This window comes from Gopherus flavomarginatus, chromosome 9, assembly GCF_025201925.1.
Source record: "Gopherus flavomarginatus isolate rGopFla2 chromosome 9, rGopFla2.mat.asm, whole genome shotgun sequence".
Classification (NCBI taxonomy): Eukaryota; Metazoa; Chordata; order Testudines; family Testudinidae; genus Gopherus; species Gopherus flavomarginatus.
The window spans coordinates 32,317,201-32,342,190 of record NC_066625.1 but is presented as its reverse complement, the minus strand read 5'-3'; the positions used below and the strand labels follow the sequence as shown (position 1 = coordinate 32,342,190).

Below are 24,990 nucleotides of genomic sequence, written 5' to 3'. Positions count from 1 at the left end.
ACAACACATTTTTCCTTATCTCTCGGTATGGAGACCCTTGGCTCGCTGAAACAGCAGCTACAGGAGGTGTAAAGAGACAGCTCTCTGGCTAGGCATCTGTGCTGTGCCTCTATCCTTATCTCAAATATGCAGGAAATCCAGACCCCAAGTGTTAGGCTGGACACCCCAAGCACAATGGCTGGTATTTTAGTACCAGCGCAGCACTAGTTTCTTGTGGCTGGGTCCTTATGAAATGTACATGTGAATAACTAGATTATCCTTGTCCTTGGCTATGGCAGAGCAGCTAGGTACATTTACATACTGTCATGAGAGCCTAGAGATTAGGGTTTAGATAATCAAAATCCACTTTGTAAAAAAGCCAGAAATATGGACGTAAGTAACGGTCTTGAAGAGGACCATTGCACCTTCTCAGGAAAAATATTAAGCTCCAGTGGTCTCCTGCCTGCAGCCATCACGTAAGAGAGCATGGCCTACCTGTTCCCTCTTGTCACTCTCATTGAACTATCAGAGAGTTGCTCAGGTATGCTCTCCAATACCACATGGCCCTGCAGCAAATATCTGCAGCAGCCTCAAAACCTCAGGGTACAATCCAGCCCTGAAGGTTTCTAAATGTCCTGCAGTATGACCTAATGTATTGGCATGGTGCCCTCCTCTCACGAGCACCCCTTTGCTCAAGTGTGTCTGTGGTCTTTAGGTAGTCACAGCCCTGGTACTGGGCTGCACCCCCAGGGCTTCTGCCCTGGAGGCAATGGTTTCACCCTTTTGGTCTATTCTGGTTTCAGCTCAGCCTCTTAACAGTTCAGATCCCCTTCTTGGGGTGTATCTCTGTCCAAATGTATGCCACATCCTCAATGGCCTATGAAGGGGGTGGGAAACCAGGCCCACTCACTACTCTAGGTCCCAGCTCAGGGACCCTACAAATAGCAGTCACATGGCACCATGTCCCTTTAACTGCACTGCTTTCAGTTCCCTGGGCCACTTCCCCACAGCCCCACCCTTGTCCCAGGGCTCATTTTAAATTCAGGCCCAGCAACCAGCCAGGAGCTCTTCCTCTCAGCCCTGGTCCCTGCTAGCATTGAGCTGTCCATGGTGCTGCAGTTCCAGGAGCACCATATGTAGGTTCCTGCCAAATTCACAGCCTTTAAAAACATGTCACAGACTGTGAAAACTGGTCTTGTGTGCTTTTACCCTATACTATATAGATTTCATTAAGGAGACCACTGTTTCTCAAATTGGGGGTCTTAACTCAAGAGAGAGTTGCGGGGGGGGGCACAGTATTGCTACCCTTACTTCTGCACTGCCTTCAGAGCTGGGTGGCTGGACAGGTGTGGTTGCTGGCTAGGTGCCCAACTCTGAAGGCAGCGCCCCACCAACAGCAGCACAGAAGTAAGGGTGGCAATACCATACTATGCCACCCTGACTTCTGCTGTGCTGCCTTCAGTGCTGGGTGGCTGGAGAGTGGTGGCTGCTGACTGAGGGCCCAGCTCTGCAGGCAGCAGCACAGAAGTAAGGGTGGCAATACCATGCCACACTTACTTTAAAGGCAGAACTGCCACCAGCAGCAGTGCAGAAGTAGGGCATGGTAATGAACGATTATAAACTTTTTCAAACCAAGGCCAGATACAGAATGGGGATAACACCTGAACATGCCCGTTGGCGGTTCAGAAACCAGAAATGGAAACCAGATGTGTCATTCCCCCGACACGCCTACCACATTGCAAAGAATTATGAAGCCTGGATATCAGGAACAAAAGTTAACAATCCGGACGAGCTGCACCTCCTGATACAAATGGAGCAGTTCTTAGATGCTATTCCTGAGGAAATAGAGAGGTACATCCTAGATGGGAAACCCAAAACGGTAATCGAGGCTGGGAAGATTGGAGCCAAATGGATGGAAGTGGCAGAAAAGAAAAAAAGCTACTGTCAAGGGGAACGAATACCCCAGAGGGCACACCAACAATAAACCCTACAACTGAGGGCAGCCAAAGACCTCACCTACAACCCAAGGAAAACCACAGATGCCCTATTCTTTCACCTCACCAGTCTTCAGTAACCCACCTCGACCCAGTAACCAGTCAGCTGGAAGATGCTTTAAGTGTAATGAACTGGGACATATAAAGGCCAACTGCCAAAAGAACCCCAACCGAGTGCAGTTCATTACACCACCATCACACCAAAGATCCCCAGGCCCAGATGCCTCTCAAATACCCTTGGAGCAAAGGGAAATTTTGAGAGTGGGCGGAAAGAAGGTTACTGCGTGGAGAGACACGGGGGCACAAGTGTCAGCTATCCACCAATCCTTCGTCGACCCCAAACTCATCAACCCAAAGGCCCAAGTGACAATTTAGCCCTTCATGTCACAAGCTGTAGACTTGCCTACAGCTGAACTGCCTGTCCAGTACAAAGGCTGGTCAGGAATGTGGACTTTTGCAGTCTATGACAATTATTCCATCCCCATGCTACTGGGGGAAGATTTGGCCAACCAGGTGAAGCGGGCCAAGAGAGTGGGAATGGTTACCCGGAGCCAAACCAAGCAAACTTCCAGACCCATTCCTGTTCCTGAGCTGTCCACAGGGGCCCCGTCTGTGTTACAAGAGATCCAGACAGAGGTAGTGGACCCGGATCCCATGCCAACAACGGAAACAGCCACAGTGCTTCCAGTCCTAGACCAGGAACTGGAAAAGCAGCCAGCACCAGAACCGGTGCCAGCACTGACGACAGTGCTTGCAAATCCATCTTCAACCCCAAAGCCAGAGGGAGCCAGCGAGCCTGAACTGGCAGAAGCAGCAGACAACCACACCCAAGAGGCTCAGCCAGAGCCTGAAATACCCCCTGGTGCACCAGCGGAGAGCAGTTCACCAGCAACAGAAACAACCCCATCACCTACATCGCTTCCAGAGGGACCAAGCCCAAGTCCACAGTCTAAGGAAGAACTGGTGTCTCCAGCTTCAAGGGAACAGTTCCAGACTGAGCAGGAAGCAGATGACAGCCTTCAGAAAGCTTGGGCGGCGGCATGGAGCACCCCACCTCCTCTCAGCTCTTCTAATCGATCCCGGTTTGTTGTAGAACAAGGACTTTTATACAGGAGACTCTTTCTGGTGGACACCAGGAAGACTGGCATCCGCAAAAACAGTTGGTGATTCCAACTAAGTACAGGGAAAAGCTCTTAAGCTTAGCCCATGATCATCCCAGTGGCCATGCTGGGGTGAACAGAACCAAGGACCGGTTGGGGAAGTCCTTCCACTGGGATGGGATGGGCAAGGATGTTGCCAAGTATGTCCGGTCTTGTGAGGTGTGCCAAAGAGTGGGAAAACCCCAAGACCAGGTCAAGGCCCCTCTCCAGCCACTCCCCATTATTGAGGTCCCATTTCAGCGAGTAGCTATGGATATTCTGGGTCCTTTCCCAAGAAAGACGCCCAGAGGAAAGCAGTACGTACTGACTTTCGTGGACTTTGCTACCCGATGGCCGGAAGCAGTAGCTCTAGGCAACACCAGGGCTAAAGCTGTGTGCCAGGCCCTAACTGACATCTTTGCCAGGGTAGGTTGGCCCTCCAATATCCTTACAGATTCGGGGACAAATTTCCTGGCAGGGACCATGAAAGAACTGTGGGAAACGCATGGGGTGAACCACTTGGTGGCCACCCCGTACCACCATCAAACCAATGGCCTAGTGGAAAGGTTTAATGGAACTTTGGGGGCCATGATACGTAAATTCGTCAACGAACACTCCAATGACTGGGACCTAGTGTTGCAGCAGTTACTTTTTGCCTACAGGGCTGTACCACATCCCAGTTTAGGGTTTTCCCCATTTGAACTTGTGTATGGTCACAAGGTTAAGGGGCCATTACAGTCGGTGAAGCAGCAATGGGAGGGTTTTACGCCTTCTCCAGGGACTAACATTCTGGACTTTGTAAGCAACCTACAAAACACCCTCCAACACACTTTAGCCCTTGCTAAAGAAAACCTAAAGGATGCTCAGGAAGAGCAAAAGGCCTGGTATGACAGACATATCAGAGAGCGTTCCTTCAAGGTAGGAGACAGGCCCATAAGATGGAAGCATCATGGGAAGGGCCATTCACAGTCCAAGAGCCCCTGGGAGCTGTTAACTACCTCATAGCATTTCCCAATTCCTCCCTAAAGCCCAGAGTGTATCATGTTAATTCTCTCAAGCCCTTTTATTCCAGAGACTTACAGGTTTGTCAGTTTACAGTCCAGAGAGGAGATGACGCTGAGTGGCCTGATGGTGTCTACTATGAAGGGAAAAAAGACAGTGGGGTGGAAGAGGTGAACCTCTCCACAACCCTGGAACATCTGCAGCGGCAACAAATCAAGGAGCTGTACACTAACTTCACCCCATTGTTCTCAGCCACCCCAGGACGGACTGAACGGACATACCACTCCATTGACACAGGTAATGCTCACCCAATTAGAGCCCCACCATACTGGGTGTCTCCTCATGCCCAAGCTACTATAGAACGGGAGATCCAGAACATGCTACAGATGGGTATAATCCGCCCATCTATCAGTGCATGGGCATCTCCAGTGGTTCTGGTACCCAAACCAGATGGGGAAATACGCTTTTGCGTGGACTACCGTAAGCTAAATGCAGTAACTCGTCCTGACAACTATCCAATGCCACACACCGATGAGCTATTGGAGAAGTTGGGACGTGCCCAATTCATATCTACAATAGACTTAACCAAGGGGTACTGGCAAGTACCGCTAGATGAACCTGCCAAGGAAAGGTCAGCATTCGTCACCCATGCGGGGGTGTATGAATTTAATGTCCTTCCTTTCGGGCTGCGAAATGCACCCGCCACCTTCCAGAGGCTGGTAGATGGTCTACTAGCAGGACTGGGCAAATATGCAGTTGCCTACCTCAATGAGGTGGCCATTTTTTCTGACTCCTGGCCCGAACACCTAGAACACCTGGAAAAGGTCTTTGAGCGCATCAGGCAGGCCGGGCTAACTGTTAAGGCCAAAAAGAGTCAAATAGGCCAAAACAGAGTAACTTACCTGGGACACCAGGTGGATCGAGGAACCATAAACCCCCTACAGGCCAAGGTGGATGCTATCCAAAAGTGACCTGTCCCAAAGTCAAAGAAACAGGTCCAATCCTTCTTAGGCTTGGCCGGGTACTACAGGCGATTTGTACCACACTACAGCCAAATCGCTGCCCCACTGACCGACCTGACCAAAAAGACCCAGCCAAATGCTGTTAAGTGGACTGATGAGTGTCAAAAGGCCTTTACCCAACTTAAGGCAACGCTCATGTCTGACCCTGTGCTAAGGGCCCCGGACTTTGACAAACCATTCCTAGTAACCACACATGCATCTGAGTGTGGTATAGGAGCAGTTCTCATGCAGGAAGGACCGGACCACAACTTCCATCCTGTCGTGTTTCTCAGCAAGAAACTGTCTGAAAGAGAAAGCCACTGGTCAGTCAGTGAAAAGGAATGCTACGCCATTGTGTATGCCCTGGAAAAGCTACGCCCATACGTTTGGGGACGGTGGTTCCAGCTGCAGACCGACCATGCTGCGCTAAAGTGGCTTCATACTGCCAAGGGGAACAACAAAAAACTTCTTCGATGGAGTTTAGCTCTCCAAGATTTTGATTTTGAAATTCAACACATTTCAGGAGCTTCTAACAAAGTAGCTGATGCACTCTCTCATGAAAGTTTCCCAGAATCCAGTAGTTAAAAAGTGTTCTTAAAATGTAGAAGTCTGTTAGTTATATACTTAGTAGTATATGTAAAGGTGCATGTGTTGTATTAATCTGGTTATTTTTGAGTTCTAGGAAGAAATCGCCGCCAGTGAGATTCCCCACTGTCTGTGATTTCGGGGATGTGTCATAAACAGAGTGTTAAGGGTGAATGTCTCTTATACCTGAAAAGGGTTACACGCAGGGAACTGGACACCTGACCAGAGGACCAATCAGGAGACAAGATACTTTCAAAGCTGGGTGGAGGGAAGTTTTTGTGTGAGTTCTTTGTTCTTCTCTTGGAGGGTCTGAGAGAGACCAGACATTACTACAGGCTCTCTAAGTTTCTTTTCATAGAGCAAGTAAAACAGGCAGTTTAGGCTTTTTAATTGTTTTAACTCTATTTGCAATTGTGGATCTGTCTGGTTAACTTTTATATGTGTAGTTGCTGGGAATATTTTGATTTGTATTGGTACTGGGGGGAAGGTCTCTTTCTGGTATCTGTAAGCTATAAGACCCTGTAATAGTTACATCTTGAAGTTACAGAGATAATTCTTTACTTTTTCCTTTCTTTTATTAAAAGATTTCTTTTTAGAGAACCTGATTGATTGTTTTTTTTCTCTGTTTCCCTTGTTTTATCCCAGGGGATTGGGATAACTCACCAGGACGGGTGGGGAGACGGGGGGGGGGTGATAAAATCTCTCTCTGTTTTCCTTGAATCTGTTTGCCTCTTTGTGGAAGGGAAGGGGGATGTTTCTCTGTATGGTGATTTAAGAGGTTGGATCAGTATCTCTCAGAATAGCCCAGGGAGGGAAATTCTGGGAGGGGGAGAGGTGGGGGAATGGCTTATTTCTCCTTGTTTTAAGAACCCAAGGGATCTGGGTTCTTGGGGTCCCCAGGGAAGGTTTTGGGGGAGCAGAGGGTATCAGGCCCTGGAAAATTCCTGATTGGTGGCAGCATATCAGATCTAAGCTGGTAATTAAGCTTAGGGAAACTCATGCTAGTACCAATATTTTGGACACTAAGGTCCAGAACTGGGAAAGAATGCTAGGACACCTTGTGTGACCGGTTCAGTCACAGAGATCCCCTTGGGACTGTCACCTGTCATGCTGAAATTACCTCTGAGCCTGTTTCCCTGCCAGCCTGGGACTCCAGAACCCTGCCTTGTTCAACCAGACACACTAGCCTGCTGCAACAGAGACTCAGGTCTGGTCCATACCCTCAAAGTTGTAGACTTTAACCAAAAACTGCTCAGCAGGTCACCCATCTCCAGCACCCAGTTCCCAATTGGATCCAAACCCTAAATAAATCCATTTTACTCTATATAAAGCTTATAGAGGGCAAACTTATACATTGTCTGCCCTCTATAACACTGATAAAGAGATATGCACAGCTGTTTGCCCCTCCCCCCCATTAATCACTTACTCTGGGTTTATTAATAAACCAAAGTGATTTTATTAAGTATAAAAAGTAGGATTTAAGTGGTTTCAACAAAGTAAGTTAACAAGCCAAATAAAACAAAACATGCAAGTCTAACCCTAATACATTACTCACCCTCAGATGTTCTAATAAGCTTCTTTCACAGATTAGACTCATTCATAGTCTGGAGCCAATCCTTTCCCCTGATACAGTCCTTGTTAGTTCCAGCTCATGTGGTGACTAGGGGATTTCTCATGACTGACAGCCATCTTTGTTCTGTTCCACCCCTTTATATAGCTTTGGCCCAAGGCAGGAATCTTTTGTCTCTCTGGGTCCCTACCCTCAGAAAAGTACCAGATTTAAGATGGATTTCAGCATCATGCAACATGGTCACATGTCATGTGAGACCTCAACTTCCATTTTTCCTGGGCTGGCTTACATGAACACAGGAAGGCTTGCAAGTAAACAGAGCCATTTACAAACAATTGGCCTAGTCAATGGAAGCCATCAAGGTTTTAAACCACCATCAATGGCCCACACTTTTCATAATTACAATAGGACCCCAGAGTTATACTTTATATTTCTAGTTTCAGATACAAGGAGGATACATACAAATAGGAGGAATGTATTCAGTAGGTTATAACTTGTTATGATACCTTACAAGACCTTTTGCATAAAGCATATTCCAGTTACATCATATTTACACTCATAAACATATTTCCAAAAAACACATGGAGTGCAACATCACATCATGGATTTTCTCTGATCTAGCCCTGTAATGATTCCCAACATTCTGGGTCTGGGGATATAGGGTTGTCAATAGTCCCTTATTATTAGGAATGTCCCTTATTTTTTTTCTCTGTACAACAAAATCAGGAGTTGCTAAGTGGTGCAAAAAGCAGCAAGAAATGCCTCAATGAATGTAGGTGACTAATACTAATAAATGAGAGGAAGGGTTGGACAGAGGTGCTAAGAAAACAGTCCCTTATTTTTTAAATACAATGTTGGCAACCATAGTTAGCTCTCACCTGGCCTGGTGCCTCTCTTCCATCTTTTCTTCACACCATGCCCCCTCCCCCACACCTCAGAGTGCTCTCTTTGTGAATCAGCCAGCCTGCCAGGTGACTATTTAATCCTCCATTTTTGGGGTGCCAGAGTCACACTGGAGAAGTTGTCTGTATGCTGTATCAGGCAGTCTTCTAGTCCAAATCCAGATTCAGTGCTACTTTCCTCAATGGCTAGTAGGGGAACCCAGGCCTAGGGACCCTATGCCTAGCAATCACAATCTACTCAATCTCAGATCCTGTTGCTGTTTCCATGAACTCCTTCCTAACTCACTTTTCTATCTCCTGGCCCATCTATGGGTCTACAAGCCCAAGCTTCCTCTGCTCCCAGTGGCTACTTCACTCCTCTCAGCTTCTTGCCAGACTCTGAAGTCCAGGACAGCATTGCAGGGCTTACTGTCACCCTAGAACTCCTCCTTGTCCCTAGCCAAATGCCTTTCTGTCTAGGGTGTGACTGCAAAGCTCCTTCTTATAGCCCTCTCTAGCTCTCAGCTTCCTGGCTTTATACAAGCTCAACCTGCCCCTGCCCAGCTGGGCTTGATCATCAGTCTTTGTCAGAGCCTGGTTCGCCTCCAGGTGTAGCCTATAAGGTTAATTACCCCTTTTTAACCTGTTCAGTCCTTTATGGGGTGAACACCCCACCACAGGCAGACAGGGCATTGTGTCTTATCATAAGAACATAAGAACAGGCATACTGAGTTAGACCGTAGTCCATCTTGTCCAGTATCCTGTCTCTAACAGTAGCCCATACCAGAGGTTCACAGGAATGTACAGAAGAGTGTAATTCTGGAGTGCTCCACCTCTATCAATCATCCACTCCCAGATTCTGATTGTCAAAGGTTAGGGTCATCCTAAGCATAGAGTCATATCTTTGACCATCTTGGCTAATAGCCATTGATGGACCTATGCTTCATGAATTTATGCAGTTCTTTTCTGAACTCAGTTACACTTTTGGCCAGCACAACATCACTTGGCAATGAGTTCCACAGGTTAGTTGGATGTTGTGTGAAAAAGTACTTCCTCTTGTTTGTATTATACCTGCTGCCTATTAATTTTATCCAGTAACCTCTCATTTTTTTATTGTGTGAAAGGGTAAATAGCACTTCATTTTTTCCACACCATTCATATTATAGAGCTCTAGAAATATTTTATACATCTCTGTCTTATCCCCCCACAACTAAATAAAAGAGACTAACATCTTTTTTCTAAGATGAACAGCCCTACTCTTTTTAGTTACTACTCATATGGAAGCTGTTCCATACCCTTGATCATCTTTGTTGCCCTTCTCCAAACCTTTTCCAGTTCCACTATATCTTTTTTGAGATGGGGGGATCAGAACTGGACACTGTATTCAAGATGTGGGTGATCATGGATTTGTATAGTGGCATTATGATATTTTGTATTATTTTTATCCCTTTCATAATAGTTCCTAAGATACTGTTAGCCTTTTTGACCACTGCTGGACGTTGAGCAGAAGTTTTAAGGGAAATATCCAGAGTGACTCCAAGATCTCTTTCTTGAGTGGTAACAACTAATTTAGAGCCCATCGTTGTATATGTACAGTTGGGATTCTTTTTTCTTATGTATATTACTTTGCACTTTTCAGTGTTCAATTTCATCTGCCATTTTGTTGCCTAGTCAAGTTTTGTAACTTTTCACAGTCTGCTTTGGACTTATCTATCTTGAATGATTTTGTATTGGCTGAGAACTTTGCCAATTCACTATTAACCCACTTTTCCAGATCATTAATTAATCTGTGAAACAGTACAGGTCCAGGACAGCATCTTGGGAGACCCACTCATCTATCTCACCTTGCCCTGGGTGTAGCCATTTCAGGTGGACTTTCTCTCTAGGCTTGCAAGTTTCCTGGGACTAGCTTTGCAACTGGCTTCTGCTCCCTGCAATGTTCCTGGCCAGTTCCCTGACAGGTGCACCTTTGCCCCCACCATATATAGTGGTGAGAGGACTCCTCACAGATAAAGCATGGCTCTATCTATGTGCCCTGTCGATGGGCATTTCCACAGCAGGAGGATCTGGAGCCTGAGCTCTCACTGATGTATCTTCCTTTTCCCCATGCCTCACACACCCAGGGTTTCCCCTGTTGACTCATTATTTCCCAGATTTCTGTCTGAATTTCTCTCCCCTCCCCCTAGTCCCAGTCTTCCCCTTCCCCCCACCGTTGCTCACTCAGCTCTCTCCCCCTCCCGCTCCCCCCAACTGTCACCCCCAGAATTCCATTGCCAGAGGCTCCCAGAGCTGGGGAGCTCCATCAGTTGGGGGTGCCAGCAGTGTGGTGAGAGGAGAGGCCCTGGGCACAGGATGGGGTATGGGGGAGCAGCCTGCCCTGGCTCCAAGCCCCTGGCTCCCCCATCTAGGGGGCTCGTGTTTAACTACATGGAGCTTCTTGGCTGCAAGGGCTGATCTCGGCCCCATAGCCCGTCGCATGGCAGCAGGGCGAGTAGGCCGAGCGAGGGGTCTCCCCTCCATGAAAGCAGCACCCCCCACTCTGGATCTCAGCAGCCTCCATGGTGAAGCCCCCAGTCAATCAGTGCGAGGCTCTGCTCTCAGCGTTGCCCCCTGGCTGTGCTGAGGTGATCAGGGCTGGGCATGACACAGCCTCACTGAGCCAACGGGGCAGCACCCTTCACTTTCTAGGGATATTCTGAGGTGGGGGAGACGCACACAGAAGATATTGCCACATTCCTAAGCACAAGGGCCTAAATCTCCTCTCATTGACTCAGGAGTCACACAAGTGTCATCCAGTAACTTTACTTTCATGGATGTGCTCCTGACTCTCATTAGGGGTGAATAAGCGGAGACTGAGCCCTACAGTCCCAGTGTCAGTGGGCTTTTCCCCATGGCTTTTGATGGGGCCGGGAGTTGACTGTAAATGATGCTGGTTTGAAAGGCCTGATCCGTGGTTTTGTAGGTCCCTGAAGCTACGGAACACAAACTAAACACATTTTCTTTTTGAAAGGGAGGTTTAATGCGGTTTCCCTGGTAACTCTGGTTTCCTTGGTAACTTTGTTACTGTTCACATTAAGATGGACACACACAGTCGTGAATTGGTTTGGGGTCCTGACTGCAGCTGTGCTGTTGAGGCCCCTGCTGGGAATCTCAGCTTCCCCCACCTTCCCAATAAGCTCGCTAGTTGTCTCACTTTTGTTTTGCAGTTCCCTTTCGTTTGCACCTGCTGCCTCTTTATTCAGGAGAAACAGGATTCCAGCACTGAGGTACCTGGCGAGTATACATCCTAAAATGACCCCACGGGCAAATCCCACTCTCTCCTCTGCACCTGCAGAGGGCCTTGCTGCTGGCCTGCCCTACATGGGCTCACTCTGCACAGCAGGGACTGGCAGTGGGCCAGAGGCAAGGCCTGTTATCCATCAGACATTGCTCCTCCCCACCGCCTGGAGAAGGGCCACACAAGGACTATTGCAATCACAGGGCCTGCAGCTGCCACCATGGAGCAGCTTTGCTGTCAGTGCAGCCAGGAGGGGAGGATTCCTTCTCCTCTGCCACTCCAGTGCCAAACCCAGCTACTCAGGTTTGGGTGGGAGATGTGTGAAGAAGGACAGGGAACGTGGCCCGAAATGGGGATTTGAGGGTCACAGAGCTCAGTTCATGCACAGACACCATCTGTTTTATTGCTGTCTGTACTTGAAGCAGTGGGAAAGAACACAGTAGAACCATGACTTTCTTGATAGAGTTCCCTGATCCTAGAACCACAGAGAGATAAACATTAGTGCCATTAAATAGTCCAAGGCCAAGGGGAATAATCCAACATACAGTTTGCCTGGGACATCTCAGCAAAGCAAATTACAGAGGCAGGGCTGAGATTAACTCTAATTCGCTGATGGACAGTGATCGATGAACCTAAAAGAATCAGATTCCAGGTCTGGTTCTGAATAAAAAAAATCTGAATCCAGCTTTTGGAGGCCCTGCTCTCTTAACTGTGTTATCAGTCTTCCACTCCCAGCAGGCCTTGCCTCTCCTCTACATGGTTGTAGGTCTTCTTGGAGGTGAGTGTCAGCAGCCTACTAATCCTTCCAATGCTGGAACTCATTTCCAAAGCACAACTGGGCAGCTACAATTTGTACGAGATTTTGGAGCTCAGCTGCTAGATCTCCTCTACCCTTCTATCTCTAGGAAAATGATCTTCTGGGGAGCAGACAGCTTCCCTTCCACCCCATTCTGAAGCAGTAGGGCCTGGAAATGTTCCCCCAAGTACTGCAGCTTCCTCCTACATTTTGGCCAATACCCCAGAGTGCAGTGGGGGTTTAAGATAGGCCTGATGTCTCCGTGTTACAGTGCTTTAAAGAGCAGTGCGCAGTCAGGAGCAGCATGACCTGGGGGAGTGCTTCCCAGTCCCACCTCAGAAAACCAGCGATGGTGTGAACTGAAGCTAGACAGTGGGCCTGCCAATTGGCATCTGAAAGTTTGAAAGAGGATGCTCACCACTTGGACTCTTCAAGTGGAATACAGAACTCAGCTTCACCCAGCTGAGCTGTCATAAACAGATAGCTAAGGGTTAATGTTCTTTTACCTGTAAAAGGGTTAACAGGGAACCTGAAACACCTGACCAGAAGACCAATCAGGAAACAAGACTTTTTCAAATCTGGGTGGAGGGAAGTTTTGGGTGTGAGTTCTTTGTTCTTTGTCTTGCGTCTGACCCTCTCGGCTCTGAGAGTGATTTTTCTACCTCCAGGCTTTCTAATCTTTTGTTTCCAAGTTGTAAGTACAAGGATAGTAAGACAATAGATTTATATTGTTTTTTTTGTATTTACATGTGTGTAGTTGCTGGAGTGTATTCTTTTTGGATAAGGCTGTTTATTAATTTTTCTTTTAAGCAATTGACCCTCTATATTGTCACCTGGATACAGAGACTATGTTTAATGTCTTTTTCTTTCTTTTTTATATAAAGCTTTCTTTTTAAGACCTGTTGGAGTTTTTCTTTAGTGGGGACTCCAGGGAATTGAGTCTGCAGCTCACCAGGGAATTGGTGGGAGGAAGAAGTCAGGGAGAAAATCTCTTTGTGTTAGATTTACTAAGCCTAACTTTGCATACCCTCTGGGTGAGGTGGGGAGAGAGATTAGCTCTCTCGGTACTTGTGTTTCCAGGACTGGAAGCAGGGAATCTCCTAGGGTCATCCAGGGAGGGGAGCCTGAGAGGAAGTAACCAGGTAACAAGGGGAGGGGGTTATTTCCCTTTGTTGTAGGACTCAAGGCGTCTGAGTCTGGGGGTCCCCCAGGGAAGGTTTTGGGGAGACCACAGTAAGCTAGGCACTGTATAATTCCTGGCTGGTGGCAGCTTTACCAGGTCTAAGCTGGTAACTAAGCTTGGAGGTTTTCATGCTAACACCCATATTTTGGACGCTAAGGTCCAGATCTGGGAAGAAATGTTATGACACCAGCCTCCACCATCTAAAAAGTGGGAAGGAGTGTAAAGAGGCCATTTTTTGGCTAGATCCCTCTGACAGGGCTATGGGGCATCCTGAGTCAATTTATTCAAATATTTAGAATGTCAAAAAACACAGATGTTTGATAGGTTCTTACTGTATGCAGTCCCCAGCAGGAGACAGCAGTTTTTGCCCTTTGTCACTACTGGTGTTTCATCGTGCATCCCCACTGGGAGACAGGAGGTCTTCTTGTTAACATTGACCTAATGGTGTGGAAGCCTAGTGTAAATAAGAACACATACCATGTGTTCCACCGCCCCAGAATGTTCTCTTCCCGTGAAGAGTGAGCTTATTCTGTTGAAACTTCATCCAAAATGTGCAGATATTTTCTACTAGAGATGGCCCCAGGCTGCAAAGATCAGATTTCATTCCTTTTCCCAAAGTTCAAAGTTGATCAAAGTTCTGATTGGAAAACATCCCTTTTACACTGTGCTGGAATGGCTCATTTAGCTTTTTTTATACTTTCCCTTTCGGTCCTGTCTGCACTTTTTGTTTGCAAGTGAACCCCACATCTCTCTCTGTCTCTCTGAAGTACAGAATGAAAGTAAGCCCTGTATCACAGACAGATGGACCCCTCCTGTCGAAGGAGTGGTTTCATATGGAACATTTATGTCTGTTCCATTTATGTCTGCACTCATCTAGAATGTTTGGCTTCCTGCAAAAGCAGGGGCTGCAAATCGTCTGCTATCTTGTCATTTTACCAGGGAGCATCCTCCAGGCATCATGGCTTTGTTAAATGATGCTGATAAGAAGAATATCCAACACATCTGGGCAAAGTTATTTGAGAATCCAGAAGAGACTGGCAAAACAGTTGTGATCAAGTAAGTCATGACATTCAAGGGCTTCCTGCTTATCTGGGATTAGTTCCTGCTTTCATTTTAATTCGCACTGTAGTGTAAAATATGCTACAAAATGTAGCTTTCTTCTGTGCCTGTTTGTGATATCTGATATCATCACTGTTCCTTCTGTCTCTACTAAGCATAGCCGTTGTGAGATATCTTATTTGATCAATTTCTGTAGGTGAGAGAAACAAGGTTTTGAGCTACACAGCACTCTTCTTTAGGGCTGGAAAAGGTACTCAAGAGTGTGCCAGTTTAATACAAAGCGGAACAGATAGTTTAGCATAAATAGAATATGTGTGAAGAGATCATTCACGGTGAAGTGGCCTAATACCCCTGCAGTCATAGGACCAAAAAGGGAGTTAATGGGATACAGATTGTTGTAATAAGCCATAAATCCAGTGACTTTATTAAGATCTTGATTGTTAGTGTCTAGCAGCAGAGTTCTGAATTTAAGCTCCCAGGCTCATCTTTTGAAAATGTCGTGCAGGTTTCCTTTGAGGATGAGGACTCACAGGTCAGATACAGAGTGACTGCTTTGTGAAAAGTGTTCTTCCCACAGGTAATGTGGTGTTTTTGTCTTTTGTCATTGTCTCCCTAATATTGTGGGACTGACATGGCTACAACAACACTGCATATACCTGCTGTGAGTGTATTTATATAGTGACTGTGATTGCCCAGAGACAGACTTGCAGATAAAGGTCATAGCAGAGCACTACACATTTGGTTTTGCTTCACTGAAAACTTTTTCCCCTTCTCCTTCCCCATGAAACATTCCTCTCTGTCTCTGTGCTGCTTGAGAGTGAAGACTTAGGGCATTACCTGTGACGGGATGAGCAGGTTTGCTCTGCTCTCTGAGCTCCTCTCATCTTCAGCGTGTGGTTTTGTTTCAGTTGATAAATGAACTCCAGGCTCAGTTCAAATTCTAAATCCATAGATTCTGAAGCTGGGCCTTTGGACTAAGGGGACAGAGATGCCTGGTTGACAGTGACAACATGCATCCTTCTTGTCTGTTTGGCATGAGGGTCAAGAGGACACATGCTCCCTCATTCTGCCTCTCCCCTTCGCTGTCTGGTCTCTGAGCTGCAGAGGGTTATTAAAACTGGAAATATGCTTAGAAATAAAGTTCATTCTGCCCTTTACTATGCTGCTCACTGTGCTGGAGTCCTTTCCCCTCCTACTACATTCACTGGGGACATACTGTTATTCCCTTTAATAGCTGCTGGCCAGATGTGTTCCAGGATAATCTGTTCTTCTAAGAGGTTTTGTTAATGAGTGTGCATCAGGTGATCTACCAAAGGGACTGAACAGTATTGGGAGTGAATTAGCTAGTTTCTATCCTCTGTCACTGAGGGGTGATATTGCTGCACATTTAAAAATGCTGGTCCAAGCAACTGAGCATTACTGTTTTGTAAATTCCTTGAAGCCCATCTGTTTACACTTGGACTTTTGTAATGTTCCAGTTGTCACTCTCAAGCACCCTTGGGAATCTGACTAGCTAAAATAGCAGCTATTACAAATACAGGACAAGATCCACACTATGAGAAGGGGCTAGTTCACTCTGAAAGGGAATGATCTGGATTAAGAGGGTCCTCTTCCTTCAAATATCCTTTGTTTTTTGCCAGCTGGACCTACCCCATGTTTGTCCTTTTGGACACCCCAGTAAACAGTTAAGCAGCTGTCACAATTAAGAGAAGAGGCCATTAAATATATCAGTCTGAAAAATATAATGAAATAAAATGACTTTTGGAACCAAAATACAGGGGTTCTTTTAATGTGTATTTGACAAACTCTGTAATAAGAAGCTTCAATTTAATGTTTCACGCTGGCTAGACACCATGCAACTGAACTTACTGGAGAAGTAACTAGACTAAATTCTGTGGCCTGTTTTATGCAAAGAGGTCAGATTAAATGATCTAATAGTGCCTCTGGCCTTAAAAATCTACGAAGCCTCAGCACTGGCCAAATATGTCCCCATTAACCAGAATTGCTACTGTTACTGTCCCAACTAAGAAAAGTCATCACCATTCACTGTGATTAGTACCTGGGGAGAGGGTCCAATGACCTCTTTGACCCGGTAACATAGAGCATAATGTTTCAGGGCAACAATAATTAGCACCAACCAGAAGAAATTAAGAAGTCATGATGGAAACTTTTTCTGACTTTGATGTGGAACTCTTAGGAATAGGCCTTGTTGCCAGATTTCCAGCGTTTATGGTCTCAGACCTACTGATGCACCCTGCTGGTCCACATGGGGCCTGAAAGTGGGAGCACCTTTGTTTTGGTAAGCGGCCTTACTGTAACTGGGGACCAAGCCCCAAGACTCTGGCTCAAAGACAACCAGTATCTGCTGATAGCAGGAGGGCACAATGTAAAGGTTCAGCCGCCCTCAGAACAGCTTGAGCCCCACCCCCTTACTCTCAGCCTGCCCTCCCAGAAAGCAGAGGCTCCTCCCTGCAGCTTCCAGCTGTTGCTCCTGCCTCTCCCTGCGGTCACAACTCATGGGCTCTGGAAGTTACTGTGTAGGGAGGAGGCCCAGCCACACCATGTGTCCAAGTGGGGCTGGCAAACCTCTGCAGAAATCAGGGAGGGGGAAGGCACATGATCTGCGGGTCCCCCACACGTCACCTTTGAATGGGAGGGAACATATTGTTGAACAGTCACATAGCAAGAAAGGTTTTTCTTGGCATGTATTTCACTGGCTGCTTTTTCCAGATTTAGATCTGGCTCTTCTAACAGTCTTTTTCTTACACTAATGTCTTGTATACCCATCGCAATTTGATCTCTTATCATTAACTCATATTGATTCTGGAAATTACGTGTCTGACTTCTTACATTTAGATCTGTTAAAAATTATTCAAAAATCTCTTCCTCCATTTGATTTCTTGAGTGAAACTGAAATATTTCAAAAATGTTTCATTTCTTGTTTGTAAACAGTATGCCTCAATTTTTTCTAAGACAAACTCATAGTCAATTTGTTTGTTCTCTAACATCAAGCTCAAATGAATTATATAACGAAATTGCTTCAGTGCCTACAATATTCAAAAAGATGACAATCTTTTTCTGTCTTATAAGTAGATCCCTATGCCCTCAAAAATAAATCAAATATTTGTTTAAACCTTTTCAGCATTTTGCAACATTTTTAGAGATGTAGGAACTTTTAATTGATCCATATTATTTCATTCAAACTTCTTTTTCACTGCTGAGTAACTATTACCTTAGGGTTTGTTTGTTTTTAAACGTCTTCCAGTTCTTTTTATCCATCCTGGAGATTCTCTTAAAGCCACAGCCACAGTGGGCTTGCTTTGCTAATTTGTGATTTTTCAGTCACTATTGTTTCTTCCCAATACAGACTCTTCAAAGATTATCCTGAGACAAAAGCATACTTCAAGACCATCCCGACTGAAGGCAACCTGCAGGAGGATCCGCTGGTGCGTTTCCATGGCCGGAGAGTCATGGTTGCCCTCAACCAGGTGGTTGAAAACCTGGACAATTGGAAGCAGGCCTGCAGGATTCTGGACCGTCTAGCAGACAAGCACAAGAATGTGCACCAAGTGCCAGCAGTGAATTTCCAGGTACTGATGCACGCAGACATCAGGGGAACATGTTTGTTTAGGGATTACAGCTATTTGTTCTGGCACAGGGGACAGATCAGTATCCCAGAGGTATAATTATGTATGTTTACACATTCTGACATGGTTGTCAAAAAGCAGGAGGTTAGCATAGGCATGTGCAATAAGCATTAGAGTTAATAAAGCACCCATGCCATGCAAGTTCAATTGTTTGTGTGATCAAATGGAAAATGAGATCACAGACATTTATTACAATAATCCCCAGAGGCCTCAACCAAGATCAGGACCTTGTTGTGCTGGACTATGTACATAAATACAGTAATAAACAGTCTTCGCCCCAGAAAGCTTACAGCCCCCCGCCCACAAGATAAAAAAAGAAGGGATAGCCCCTATGTTACAGAGAGGTAACTTGGATGATAAGTGACTTTCCCCAAATCACATCAGGAGTCTGTGGCAAAGTTAGGAACTGACTCAGATCTCTGGACCCACAGCCAGATCCACACCCACATCATCCTTCCTCTTATCACAGAGCCTTTACAAAGTAATTTAACTTCTAATGAAAAAATACCAGAAAAAATGCACTTAAACGGGCTTAGATGCAAACACTGACACTTGTTTTGAACCCTGGCTCCAGATGCCTAAACTAAAGAGAATGACATTGGGAAGGTGCAGATTTGGGGGAGACATCTAATGAGTCCTGCAGAGATCAGTATTAGGTCCATCCCCCACGATGCTGAAGTTGGAGCAAACAACCCATAAGTACAATTATTGGTTGTAGGTGCAGAAATATGGGCAGGACATAATAAAATGAGGTTCAGCCTCCACTCGTAGTTTTTCAAATGTTTTCATAGAATAGCCCATGCCTCAGTAAAGAGAGCATCCAATGGATGCCTCCACTCCTGTTCCTGGCTGTGCCCCACCTCCCCTCCCCTATGTAATTGTTTGACACCCCGAATGCCCACAGCAGTAACTTACACGGAGAAAGTCAGGAGCTGTAGAGGGCTAGTAAGGTGACAGGGAGTGCAATGTCTTTAGGTATAGAAACCCTACCACTAGCTCCAAGCACCCTACCCATAGGAAACTTAATCCTAGGGTTGGGAGCTGTACCTATAGGAACCCTAACCTTAGCTCCTAATACCCTATGCATAGGAACCCTAACCCTAGCTCCAAGAACCCTGCCCATAGGAAACCTAACCCTATGGCTGGGATCCCTATCCATAAGAACAGTAAACCTAGCTCCAAGTAACCTATCCATAGGAATGCTATCCCTAGCTCTAAGTCCCCTCTCCATAGCAACCCTAACCATAGGGCTGGGAGCCCTACCCATAGGAACCCTAACCCGATCTCCGAATACCCTACCCATAGGAACCGTAACTCTAGGGTGGGTCCCTTATCCTATGAATCCTAACCCTAGCTCTAAGTACCCTTCTCATAGGAACCCTAATCCTGGAGTGAGGAGCCCTACTCATAGGAATCCTAATCCTAACTTCTAGTACCCTACCCATAGGAACCCTAACCCTAGGGCGGGGAGCCCTGGATGACCCTCAGCTCTGTGGCTCCCTCACATCTGAGCCAATGTCTGCATACAAGATCTGCTGCTCTATAAAAGCCGCAAGAATTTAACTCTGTGACACAAACAGAGAGGTGAGAGTAGGCAGCCCTAGAGGTGAGGGGAACAGGGGCAGTCAGTTTGGGCTCCTGCTCCCAAGGGATGTAGGAGGATTGACAACTGGCAGGCAGTTCTGCCTGTCACTCCAGGGTTACTGCACCGCACTGCTTGTTCAGAATTGGTTCCTTTCAAGCTGAAGAAGTTACCAACCTTAATGCAATTCTGTGTTTGTGTCTCACTCGCTCTGTGTTCCTTTGACAGAGCATGTTTCAGGTGATCCTAAGTGTCTGCAAAGACCTCCTAGGAAATGAATTCAGCACCGACGTGTCCCTGTCCTGGGAGAAGCTCTTTGGTCTGCTCTCTGAACAAATAAATGCATCTTACGTCAGCACTTCCAAGTCCTGAAGTGGCCACAGTCACTCTATAGCTATGGAAGAGAGGAGACGAGTGTCTTTGTACTGTTCATGTTGTTATATATATATATGGAAATAGTTCTAGATGTGATGGAATAAAGGGAAGCTCAGCAACCTATTTCTTGATCAGTGTTTGATTTCAGAGCACAGGAATTGCTAGACTGCAGCAGACCCAGATTCATCTAGTCAGGGTCATGTCTGACAGAGGAAGAAAGGGTGGAAGAGCCACCCTGCAGTAGGCAGATGTGGGATAATCTGCCTCCATGTTCACAGATTCCAAGGCCAGAAGCAATCCTAGGACAAATCCTTTAGAAAAACATCCAGAGATTTAAAAATCGTCAGATGGAGAATCCCTCACGACCCTTGGTAAGTGTTTCCAATGGTTAATGACTCTCACCATTAAAAATTTACACTTTATTTCCAGTCAGAATTTGTCAATGGTCACGTGTCCTTAGTGTGAGTGTGTGGTCTGTAGCGCACACTAACACCCCATCTTATGCTTTACCTGCTTCCCACAGCGATTCTCAAACTGTGGGTCAGGACTCCAAAATGGGTCACAACCCCATTTTAATGTGGTCATCAGGGCTGGTGTGACTTGCTGGGACCCAAGCCCAAGCCACACCGCCTAGGGCCAAAGCCCAAGCCAGAGGCCCACTGCCCAGGGCCAAGCCCAAGCCAGAGGCCCACCGCCCAGGGTGACAGGGCTCAGGCTTCAGCTCCAGCCCTGTGTGGCATGGTTCAGGTTATGGGCTCAAGCCCTTGGCCTTTGGCTCCTCTGCCTGCGGTCATGGGGCTTAGGCTTTGGCCCACCCCTTGGGGTAGTGGGGCTCAGGCGGGTTCAGGCTTTGGTCCCACTCCTGTGGTCTTGTAGTAATTGTTGTTGTCAGAAGGGGGTTGCCGTGCAACGAAGTCTGAGAACCACTGCCAGTTAGGACACTGATCAGTAAGTGTTCAAGATCATTATCTAACAGCTATCAGTAACTTGAAAATGGGTAGTGCCATTTTTTATGTAGACTGCCCCACTCTTTCCCCTTTTGCTCACTGATCCTTCCAAAATAGGATCTAATCATTGATTTTAACATTCCAATCACAGGAATCATCCCACCAAGTATCAGTAATACCAACTGGGCCAAATTTATGCTAATAAATGAGCAATTCCAATTCCTCTCATTTGTTACCTAGGCTCCTAACATTGGTGTATAGTCAATTCAGTCATTTCTTCTCTTCATGTCCTTTGGGTCCTTGATTAGTTTTGTTCTCAACATCTCCATTTTGTGCGGAGTGCTCGTATCTTCCCTCTCTTTACGCTCCCCTTTTGTTTCAGAGAACCATGGTCTGATGACACATCCCAACCTCTAAGCCTCCATCGGACAGCTTGGATGCTCATTGGTTAACTCCACAGGAAACAGTGTGTTCCCTAGAGGTTCAAAACATTTTTTTTTTTAAGTAGCAGGAAGCCATCCACCAGCTATCCTTACCTCACGAAGTGGAGAATATTCTCTGTGTGGTACCAGTAGAGGGGTACTCCTCCTTTGCAGGCTTCTATACAGCTTATTCTGGGTCACCTGCTCCACAGAACGAGGACAGTGCTCTCCCTCCATTCCCTGAGAGTTCACTTGGCAGTTAGTTCCACATGCGATCCTCCTGTAGAGGGAAGATCTGTTGTGTTTTTTTTTACACAATTACTACTGGATTTTTAAAAGGGTTACAAAGACTTCCCACCTCTAAGAGAGCCCCTGGTTTCATGGGGTCTAAATCTGGATTTCAGCTCTAACAGGCCTGTCTAGGGGTACTGCCTTCCAGCATGCCCCTTTGTGGCCCTACGTGTGCTCCCTGTCTCAGTTTCCTTCTCCCCAAGGTGTTCTATCTCTCCCAGGGTTTGTGTGGCTGAGCCCTCCAGCTAGGTCACTGAGATCAATCCCTTTTCAGGATAATAAGTCCAAACAATGGTCCCAAAGGTTCTTCTGGCCTTCAGGGCTCCTCTGAAGCCTGTCCTCTGGGCCCTCTTCCCACTACCTTTCAGTCTCTCTTTCTCTCCTTAAACCAGAGTCGTCAGCTCTTCTCCTTAGAGCTGGTTTGTGAGTTAGCCAGGTGCAGGGCCTCAGTCAGCTTCTTCTCAGCTGGCCCCTTCTGCCCAATTAGTCCGCAGCCTCTGAAAGTCCAGCAGGCAGCACTGTCCTGCTGGTGCCTGCCCTGCTATGAAAGGTGGGGTTGCCAGCTTTGGTAGGATGTATTCCTGGCTGTTTCATCATGTAACATAATCTTTAATTAAAGATTAATCTTTCATTCCTGGAGACTCCAGGGTCAGCAACCCTAAAAGTTGTTGGGGGGTGAAGGAGGCAACAGCTTCCGCTATCACTGTCTCCTAAGTCCTTGCATATATATTGGACCTTTCAAAATCTTAAAGGGTCACACCACATGATGGGAGTGAGTGGCCTGTGGGCTCCACTACTCTAAATGGACTGTTCTTCCAGCTCTGCCACAGCCCACAGGCTCTGATAGTCACAGGGGGCTTCTCCCGGTTCATTCATTGTCAATGGCAATAAAGATACTGCTTTCCGTTCCAGCTGTGCACCCTGCTCTCTTCATGTACCCAGGTGTCACTGCATGATCAATTTGGCCCTGGAATGGGAACTCATCTAATGACACTGTGCTGAATGAATCGGAATAGACCCCAGGTCCCTCTCCCAGAGCTGGGCTGGCTCTGCAGGGGCAGTAGGAATGAGACAGAGCTGTCACTAACATACACAGCTATGGCTGGGAGTAGGGCCCTGGTGCAGGGTAGCCAGTTCCTATGGGTAGATCAGGCCAGCGCTCGTGTGTCAGAGCAGGTGGGCCCAACTTAGCGAATTAAAGGGGGCAAGGCTGAGAGTGAGAACAGTTTTGAACTTGCCAGCAGGTCAGATTCAGACATGCCAAACCAGCAAAACAAACAAACAACAACAAAAATGCAGAAATTGGGCTTAGTTTTGGTTTAACTGGCTTGTGAGTTGTTTGTTGGCTAGTTTTTGGCTTGTAGCTTGTTTGGCTTGTAGCTTGTTGCTTCTTTTTCTTTTTTTTTTTCTTTTTTTTTGATTGGATCCCAGCAAGAAGGGGCAAGGGGCAAGCAGGGGCAACAGGAGTAAGGAGTCAGGGGTGCACAACAGGCCCACCACAGTCTCAGACTGCAGGCTGGGGGGATCTAGTCACATGGGGTTCAGGGTTCTTAGGGACTGGCTTGTTTTGAAATGGGTTTAGCTTGTTTTTTGGCTCATTGTGAAAGTCGGCATGTTTATTTACCACATGAAAGTTAGCAACTGGTCAGATTGGATCAGAAATCCCTGAGACAAGGCCACAAAGTCATTCTACAGGGCAGAACCACACTTCAGAATGGATTGTGTCATCCATTAGTGTGACTCCCAGAACCGTGAGAACTGGACAGCTTTGTAATGTGCCAGATACTCTATTGCTTGGGTATTAACTGCACGGGTGCTGGGTTAGTTATTAACTGCATGTTATTAACTGCACGGGTGGCGAGATTTTTCTGGTTGGGCGTTTGATGCTCACGTAATTTCCTTCTTGCTGGATCTGGCCTCACTCCAGTTCAAAGCAAAGCTGGTGGCAAAGCCCCCTCAATTCTGGAGTGTAGTTCAGAACCTGGGCAGGATCCAGATCCAGCTATTACGGCTGCTCCCTCTTTCTATTGTGGGCTGAAACCAAGCCCTGTGTCAGACAGCACTAACCTCCTGGAGGTTCAGACCCAGCTGTGTCACAGACTCATCTCTAGCTTTGGCTGGTTAGGTTGGTACAGTAGTATCTGGAGCCAGTTGGCACTGTTAGCTGCAGCTGTATGAGTATAAAGCAGGTTTACAGCGCCATCTGGAGGCAGCAGAGGTTTATGGCCACACTGTCATTTTGCGCATCTGTTCTGAGCTCAGGCATACTGATCTTGTCACTCCTGCCAGGGTCACAGTGCAGAGCCTGCCGAAGGAAGGCTTCAGCCCTGTCCCCAAGCTCAGCATGCACACAGCTCTCATCCAGAGCAGGCTGTATTGATAAAGGTAGGGTCTGGCCCAAGAGTGGTAAGATTTTAATAAATAATAATACCACCAGCTTTTCATCAGCAGACCTCAAAGTGCATTACACAAGAGGTCAGAATTATCCCTAATTTACAGATGGGAAAAACAAGGCACAGGGTGCTGAAGGAACTTTCCAAGATCACCCGGCAAGCTAGTGGCAGAATTAAGAATAGAGCCCAGGTTTCCTGAGTCCCAGGCGAGTACAGTGCTCTATCCACTGGGACACACTGCTTCCCCTGAAACTCTTACAAGATTAAAGAGTTCAGTGTGGCCTGGAGTTTCATAGCAAGTTATTGCTGGCAGCTCCCATTGTAATAACCACCATTGAAATCATTTAAAGCTTTTGTTAAAGACACAGAAAAAGAAAGAAAAACAGCTAAAACATTTGAAATGTAAAGTATTAAGTAAGGCTTTTTCCTTTCTCTTTACCTGTAGAGAGTTTTTTATAGAGGAAATCTCTGTTTGACTGGTATTAACTGTCCTTTTGAGGGGAAAAGAGAAGCAGATAGTTGAGATAAGCTGGAGCTGTTGCTGGTGGTGCTGTGCTTGGAATCCAATCCTGGTTTCTTTAAGATAAAACAAGATGATCACACACACAAGTGGAGCAAAAAGAACAACAAAGGTTCTGGCTCTGGTGCCAATTTTCACTTGCAACTTGACCACTGGAGAAACACAAGCCTGGCCCAAGGTCTGCTCAGGACCTGGCAAACTGTTCCCAGCACGGGGCTGTTGAAGGCATTGCTGGTAGCCACCTCTCCCCTCACAGGCATGTTGCAAAAGGAGAAGTAGGCTTTGCTGGCTGTGACAGGCTCTTAATATACCAGACTGGAAATAAGGCATCATTTTTTAACTGTGAG

At 46.5% G+C, this 24,990-nt stretch overlaps 1 protein-coding gene across 2 annotated transcripts; it reads left to right on the top strand.

Annotated features, from left to right (window-relative positions):
- The first annotated feature begins 11,165 nt into the window (after positions 1–11,165).
- Positions 11,166–20,339, top strand: LOC127058439 (hemoglobin subunit alpha-D-like). 2 transcript variants are annotated; one of them, XM_050968506.1, is made up of 4 exons: positions 11,166–11,417; positions 14,347–14,463; positions 17,834–18,056; positions 19,924–20,339. In XM_050968506.1, the coding sequence occupies exons 2-4, from the start codon at positions 14,366–14,368 to the stop codon at positions 20,065–20,067; spliced, it is 465 nt and encodes a 154-aa protein (XP_050824463.1). In that variant the 5' UTR covers positions 11,166–11,417; positions 14,347–14,365; the 3' UTR covers positions 20,068–20,339. The 2 variants fall into 2 exon arrangements, with proteins under 2 accessions (XP_050824463.1, XP_050824462.1); XM_050968505.1 differs by lacking the exon at positions 11,166–11,417 and having other exon boundaries at positions 14,286–14,463.
- Positions 20,340–24,990: the final 4,651 nt, after the last annotated feature.

Bases quoted from the DNA above. Each gene is read 5' to 3' on its own strand.
- LOC127058439 (XM_050968506.1), top strand. From the start codon at position 14,366: ATGGCTTTGTTAAATGATGCTGATAAGAAGAATATCCAACACATCTGG. The intron at 14,464-17,833 runs GTAAGTCATGAC...TTCCCAATACAG, and splicing joins GGCAAAACAGTTGTGATCAA to ACTCTTCAAAGATTATCCTG. The intron at 18,057-19,923 runs GTACTGATGCAC...TTCCTTTGACAG, and splicing joins TGCCAGCAGTGAATTTCCAG to AGCATGTTTCAGGTGATCCT.